The sequence below is a fragment of the Lipotes vexillifer genome, unplaced genomic scaffold, assembly GCF_000442215.2.
Source record: "Lipotes vexillifer unplaced genomic scaffold, Lipotes_vexillifer_v1.1 scaffold217, whole genome shotgun sequence".
NCBI classification, from domain to species: domain Eukaryota; kingdom Metazoa; phylum Chordata; class Mammalia; order Artiodactyla; family Lipotidae; genus Lipotes; species Lipotes vexillifer.
Genome location: NW_006788200.1, coordinates 8829182 through 8836956, shown reverse-complemented (window position 1 = coordinate 8836956; position 7775 = coordinate 8829182). Strand labels below are relative to the sequence as shown.

At 43.1% G+C, this 7775-nt stretch overlaps 1 protein-coding gene across 1 annotated transcript; it reads right to left on the bottom strand.

Moving 5' to 3' along the window:
* Positions 1–3116: 3116 nt before the first annotated feature.
* On the bottom strand, positions 3117–5715 carry LOC103087302 (protocadherin beta-15). Its single transcript, XM_007461495.1, has one exon. It carries the CDS (start codon positions 5493–5495, stop codon positions 3117–3119), a length of 2379 nt encoding a protein of 792 aa, XP_007461557.1. The 5' UTR covers positions 5496–5715.
* Between the last annotated feature and the right edge of the window lie 2060 nt (positions 5716–7775).

Genomic DNA, 7775 nt, shown 5'->3' with positions numbered 1-7775 from the left:
TAGGGAAAGGAAAAGAAAAATGGGCTTGGAAATGGCTTTGTTGGTAGCCATTTGTATTCATGTCTTATAGCTGCTGTAACAAATTACCATAAACTTAGTGGCTTAACAACACAAAATTATCTTACCGTTCTGGAGGTCAGAAGTTAAACTGGGCTCAAGTTAAGGTAGAACTATATTCCTTTCTGGAGGCTTTAAGGGAGAATACATTTTCTTGCCTTTTCTAGCTTCTAGAGGCTGTCTGCATTCCCTCATTTGTGGCTCCCTTCTATCTTCAAACTCAGTAATGGCTGGTTCAGTCTTTTTCACAGAACATCACTCTGATACTGACTTTTCTGTTTCCCACTTCCACTTCCTATTAAAGGCTCTTGTGACTACACTGAACCCATCTGGATAACCTAGGGTAATCTCCTTATAAGGTTAGCTGATTATCAACCTTAATTCCATCTGCAACTTTAATTCCCCTTTGCCACATAACATAAGATATTCACAGGTTCCAGAGATTAGGACATAGATATTTTGTGGGGCCATTATTTTCCCTACCACAGTCCACCCTCTTGTCCCCAAAGATTCACATCCATCCCACATAAAAAAAATATATTTAAGGTCCTCAAAGATCACATCTCATTATAGTATCATCTCAATGTGTATGTCTAGTACAAATAGTGTACACCTGTGACATCACTGGCTTTCTCTCCAGAACACACCTTCCTAATTTTAGCTTCTTTTACAATCTGAATAGGCTAAGAATTTCTCAAATCATCATATTCTGGTTCCTTTTTGCTTAACAGTCCTTCGCTCAGTCTATTTCATTCTTCTCACATTTTACTATAAGCAGCAAGAAGAAACCACGCTGTACTTTCAACCCATGCCTCCTCAGCCCAAATCTCCTCAGCTAAATATCCAAGTTCATCGCTTACAAGTCGTTTTCCTCCCACATTTCCACTGCAGGACACAATTCAGCTAAGTTTTCAGCCACTATGTAGCAAGGATTCTATTTCCTCCAGTTTCCAATAACATTTTCCTCATTTCTTTCTGAGCCCTCATCAGCAGTGACTTTAAACTTTTTTTAAAAAAAATATTTATTTATTTATTTTTGGCTGTGTTGGGTCTTTGTTGCTGTGCGTGGGCTTTCTCTAGTTACAGCAAGCAGGGACTACTCTTCATTGCGGTGCACAGAGTGCGTGGGCTTCTTGCTGCGGTGGCTTCTCTTGCTGCAGAGCATGGGCTCTAGGCGTGCAGGCTTCAGTAGTTGTGGCTCGAGGGCTCTAGAGCGCAGGCTCAGTAGTTGTGGCACATGGGCTTAGTTGCCCTGCAACATGTGGGATCTTTCTGGACCAGGGCTCGAACCCCTGTCCCCTGCATTGGCAGGTGGAGTCTTAACCACTGTGCCACCAGGGAACATCCATATTACTACCAAGTCTCCTAAGGTTTTGATTTAGGTAACCTATAAGGCAATATATGTTTTCTCCACCATACTCCTTACTTCCCTCTGAGTCTTCGCTAGCAGAGTTATTAACATCTGTATTTCAACTAACAGTCTGTCCAAAGCAATCTAGGCTTTTTCCATCATGTGCTTCAAAATTCTTCCAGCCTATGCCTGCCACTCAATTCCAAAGCAATTTCCATATTTTTAGTTATTTGTTACAGCAGCACTCCACTTCCAGGTACCAACATCTGTATCAGTCAGGGTTCAACCAGAGAAACAGAACCAGCAGGAGATATATATTAAGAGATTTATTGCAAGGAAGTGACTTACTTGGTTGGATGAGCTGGCTAGGCAAGTCCAAAATCTGTAGAGCAGGCAATTAGAAAGAGCAGGCTGGAAGTCTAGGGCATAAGAAGCTGCTGCCCACAGAATTTCTTCATCTCAGGGAAGACTCAGCTCTGCTCTAAGGCCTTTCAACTGACTGAATCAGGCCCATCCAGATCATCTAGGATATTCTCCCTATTTTAAGACTAACTGATTAGCAACCTTAATTCCCTTTTGCAATACAACACAGAATATTCACAGGTTCCAGGGATTAGGATGTGGATGTCTTTAGGGGGCCATTACTCTGCCAACCACACCATTCTATAGTATCCACTTATGAGGATCCTGGAGATAGAGGAGTCCTGACAACAGAGCTGATTATGTCTTCAAATCATTCAACTCGCTCACCAACATATCCTTTACTAAGTTTTCTTTGGTTAAGTAATATTAATTCTACAATGCATTTTCTTTCAAATTCCCTATTAACCAGAACAATGTCGTCATCCAAAGGCAAGCAGATATTGGAATGCTGTGTCATCAAAAGCTCCTCTAGGCCCAGAATTTGGAGCTCACTTGAGAATTCATCTACAATAGCAAGGGACAATTGCAGGCAATGCATTACTTGGTCACGTCTAAAGAACTCCTTAAACATAGTCAACCTGGTATCAGTAAACTCTTTAACAGGATCACAACTTCAGTTAGATATAAGGAAGAACTTACAAGTATTTTCAACATTAATTTAGATGAGAAAGAATAGATGATAAATATATACTTGCATGAGATAACATATGCAATATTTCAGAGTGAAAGTCCAATGATTACAAGTGTGATTTTTGAAATAAATAGCATGAAATTATACATGTTGCTGCCTACTGGTAAAACAAAAATCCAAACAGAGCTTGGAAGAAATTGGACATAAGTAAATATAAATTGATTCCACTCCAAACAGAAGATGGGTTATAGACAAGTCTAACTGTGTAAATAATAAAAACTTAAAAAACTTCCAGTAACTAAAAAATGAAGTATGATAAAAAGGGATCAGACATTTTATGTAGTGTCATATAGTGAGAAGTGTACTTTTAAACTTAGAATTACATTTATTCTGAGAGGCTAACTTTCATATTATCATTTAGAAATAAATACTAAAAGTTTAATCAGAAATATGAAATTTCCTGATATAAAATTTTTACTAACAATAATTGTAAAAATAATTATAGGACAAACAGGCCAACAAAACAATGAGTAGTATTACTAAGAAAAACTAGAAAAGAAGAAAGACAAGTAGCATTAAAGATTACTACTAGGTTAAAAAAGGGAAAGGTGTAGGAGACAAAACTAATGTTTGCATTGGGGAAGTTTTAGATACCTAACTATTCTGGAAGGTTGAACATCTTTCTGACTTCCTCCCAAGGTCCGATTCTAGAATATTGGAGAAGACAGGCTTCAAGAATTTGAACTCATTACTCCCAGAGCCTCCCGTCAGACACACCTCGTACTGGTAGCTCTGGGACAGGGTTCCCGTGCCGCTGTCTACCAGGTGGCCCGGAAAGGGGCCCTCGGGCACCGAGCAGCGTCCCACTGAGGCCGCCCCGCCCCTCCTGCACAGCCGCACCGCGACGAACACCAGCACCGAGAAGACGAAGAGCGACGACACCGACGCCAAGGCCACCACCAGGTAGACGGTGAGAGGGGCGGCGGGGGCCGCGTCCGCCGCTTCCGCTTCCGGGGCCGGCAGGTAGGGCTGCGAGAAGCCGTCCACCAGCAGCACGTGCAGCGTGACGCTGGCCGAGAGCGGCGGCTCGCCGTTGTCCTTGACCAGCACCAGCAGCCTGTGCTTGGCCGCGTCGCGCTCGCTCAGCAGCCGGGCCGTGCGCACCTCGCCGTTGTGCGCCCACACGCCGAAGAGGCCGGGCTCCGTGGCCTTGAGCAGCTGGTACGACAGCCAGGCGTTCTGGCCCGAGTCGCCGTCCACCGCCACCACCTTGGTCACCAGGTAGCCCGCCTCGGCCGCCCTGGGCACCAGCTCGGTGCAGGGCGCCGAGGCGTTCTGCAGCGGGTACAGCACGAAGGGCGCGTTGTCGTTGTCGTCCGCCACGAGCACGCGCACCAGCGCCTGGCTGCTGAGCGCGGGCGAGCCGCGGTCGGCGGCGCCCACGCGGAACTCGAACGCCCGCAGGGCCTCGTAGTCCAGGGACCTCAGGGCGAACAGGTGGCCGTTGTCCGGGTTGATGGATACCAGGGAGGCCAGGGGCACGTGCGGGTCGAGGGGCGGCAGCAGCGAGTAGGTGACCTGGGCGTTGGCGCCCGCGTCTCTGTCTGTGGCGCGGACGCTGCCGATGTGCAGGGCGGGGCTGTTGTTCTCGCGGACGGACAGGGTGTAGGAGGTCTGGGTGAAGGCGGGGGCGTTGTCGTTGACGTCGGACACCAGCACGGTTATGTTGTGCTCGGTTTTCAGTCTCGGTGTCCCCATATCTGTTACGGTGATAGTGATATTATACTGGGCTTTACTCTCTCTGTCCAGCGCCCCATTTGTTACTAGGGTGTAGAAATTCTCTGCAGATGGTTTCAGGAGGAAGGGGAGATCATCCTGGATGGAGCAAGTCATCCTTCCGTTGTCCCCTGAGTCTCGGTCTCGAATCCTAAACAGGGCCACTTCCGTCTCGGGGGAATTTTCAGGAATGGGGCTGGTAAGTGATGAAATAGTTAGTTCTGGGAAGTTATCATTAACATCCATCACCTCAATGGAGACAGAGCATTTTCCAGAAAGTCCCCCACCATCAGACGCATCTATATACAGCTCATATGAGGATATTGTCTCAAAATCTAGTTTTTTAATTAGTCGAACTTCTCCTGAAATGCTGCTTAGCTCAAAAGTTGTGCTTATCTCTTGAGAACTATAAAAAAGGGAATATGATATCTCTCCGTTTGTTCCAGTGTCCAAATCCCTAGCTGAGACCTTGACAACTAGGGTGCCTACAGGGCTGTTCTCTGGGACCTGCACCTGGTAGTGCGTCTGTGCAAATTCAGGGGCGTTGTCATTAACGTCCAAGACCGAGATTCGGACCTGGGCGGTGCCAGACCTGGGCGGAGAGCCGCCATCCAGCGCTGTGAGGGTTAATCTGAGCTCGGCCTGCTCTTCGCGATCCAGCTCTTTGTCCAGCACCAGCTCTGGGTATTTCCTGCCGTCCCCCCAGTTGCGGGTGGAAACATGGAAGTAAGAGTTGTGACTGATATTGTAGTTTTGGATGTTGTTGTTGCCCACGTCCAAATCCTGGGCTGTTTTCAGAGGAAACACGGTCCCAGGAGGGCTAGTCTCTAGGATTTTCAGCGTCATTTCTCTTTCAGGAAACTCAGGAGAATGATCGTTTATGTCTCTCACCAGTAGCTCAGCTCGAAATACTCCCAGTGGTTTTTTCAGTAACACTTGGAAATGCACTACACATGGATCTGTGGGGCCGCACATCTCCTCCCGGTCCAGTTTCTCACTTAATATCAACTTCCCAGTCTGTAGATCAAGCTGCAACCAGGGTTCGTTGTCCTCGGAGACCACCCGGGCTTCTCGCGCAGCTAGCTCCGCCACTCCCAGCCCCAGGTCCTTAGCAAGATTGGCCACAAAGGAGCCGCTCTCAGTTTCCTCCATCACGAAATAGCGACGGGATTCCCAGCCTGCCAGAGCCACTCCCAGCAAGAGAAAGAGAATCAGGACTTGCCTTTGTTTAGGAAAGCGCTCCCCTCCGGCCTCCATCTTTACTCCCACAAACGCCTTTCCAGAAACAGGGGCCAGCTCTATCTTAGGTAGCAAATGGGACTGAGACAATAGTGGATCTCCCAGTGGGTAACCTGGCCAGAAATGTCGGCGAGCAGCATTCCCTGGAGTTTTTGGTGCTGAGCTTTGCTTACAGGTTTTTCTCTTCCGCTGGAGATCTGAGGTAGAGTTCGTAGCATTTCCTGGGCTTTTTTTTTTTTTTTTTTTTTTTTTTTTAACGTCTTAGCCTGCAGCGCCATCATGCGTTGTATTCGAAAAGAATTGCTGCAATTGCATTCTCTCGGTATATAATAATCTAGATGGCTATTGGGAGTTTGGAAATGGTTTGGGGGAGATGATGTAATCAGAAAACCATGCAATTATAACTATTCATTCCTTCATTCAAAGGAGTGTGACTGATATCTATGTATTAGGCTCTGAAATACATCAGTAAGCAATCCAGACATTGTCCCTATCTTCTAGAACCTGTCGTCTGGGTGGGGTATTCTGAGGAAAACTGAGAAATGAAAGACTTAAAAGTGATCAGTCATCTTGTAAAAATAACAATATATACCTATGTGATTTCTTAAAGTTCTCTCAGCAAAAAGTTTGAATTCCTCTAGATTTCCTTTCAAATTCTAGGCACCCTATGTGCCAGAATTGTGGTTTCCATTGGTTGAATCACATCAAGGAAAAAGCTATTAGTTCATTCCAATTTATAATACCCTTTCTATATAAGGTCAGAGATTTTATGATTTTATTAAACTTTCAAACTGTGGAAAAATGCATATGAGGGCACTTCCCATATCTCCTCCTGCTTTTTCTCCCTAGCATTGGTCACCATCTTATACAGCATATATGTACACATTTAATTGTTTCTTTTCTGTGTCACCCTTGAGTTTAAGAACTTTGTTTTGTTCACTTCTACATCCATCAACATCTACAATAGTTCCTGGCACCTAGGAGATACTCAACAAATATTTGTTAAATAGATCAATGAATAAATTAATTTTATAATTCTGATAGATGGATTCTCCTCCTAATGTAGAAGCCCCCTGTTTTGCTAACATCCTAGTTCATTGTATGAGCTAAATAAACAAGACAGCATGTTCTCAAGTGACTTTTTTTCTATGCTCCTTTGAATAGTAATTTGAAATAATTCAAAATGATCTAAAATGTTTTTTCACTGAATGACAAAATACCCTGGTTCCCCTAAGCAAAGGAATATATTATAAAAAAGAAAGAACATAATAACAAGGCTATAATGAGCCTACAAATAAGGCATACATCTCTTAGAACACATTTTACATTATCAGTGTTATTTTGCAGTAAAGCTATTATGACACTAATGATATTCAAAAACTCTTATATAGTAGAATTTTCTAATAATTTCTAATTTCTATTAAACACTCCAAAGACTGTACAGTTTGGATATATCCATCAATTCTTCTCAAAATTGTATATTCTAACAAACGCTTGTTCTTCTCCGTTACAGACTACTAATATTCCACAACCTTTTGATCTTAAATATTACATTAATATGAAAACCACAATTTTTAACATCTCAAATTAATAGTAAGGTCCAATCCATGCAAGCATATCTAAAAGTGCTTTTGATAAGAGAACAAATCCACTTAGCTATCTTGTTTAGAGGGAAATTTATTTTAAAATTTCATATTTATTTCCAAAAGCTCAAGAGAGAAAGTACATTTGGGAGCGACTGGAAAATCCACAATGAGGCATCTCCTTCCTTTTTGTCTCTAAGTAGATTGGCTTTCTGTGCTTCTTTCATGTATTTAGCCAACATGGTATCACTTTCTTGTTAAGTTTCTAACAGAGATACTATAACCAGTTTCTAAAGTCATTTTTCTAAGCATAGATAATGAGATTGGATCAGTTTGGATCACTAATGTCTACCACCTTGTCTTGTTGTTTGAAATCACAGAGGGAGATGGGTCATAGAAAATAAACATGGCTGCAACAGTACATTTTTACTGAAGAGAGAAGTTTCCAGAAAAAGATGGGGTGGGCTAGACAGACACCACAAAAGGAATCTATTATTTAAATATCCTAAAAAAACCTAATAATCTTTCAATACTACTCATATATTATATACTGCAGGTTGATAAAAATAGAGAAAACACCTTTAAGTATAGGAAAAATTGTAGTCTTTTCCATTTAATACTACTGTGAAACAAAAACATGCCATTTTTTCAGATATTTCTCCATTTAAAAGTTTAAGACAAGGAGGCATAATATTAGATTAAACAGAAGATTTAC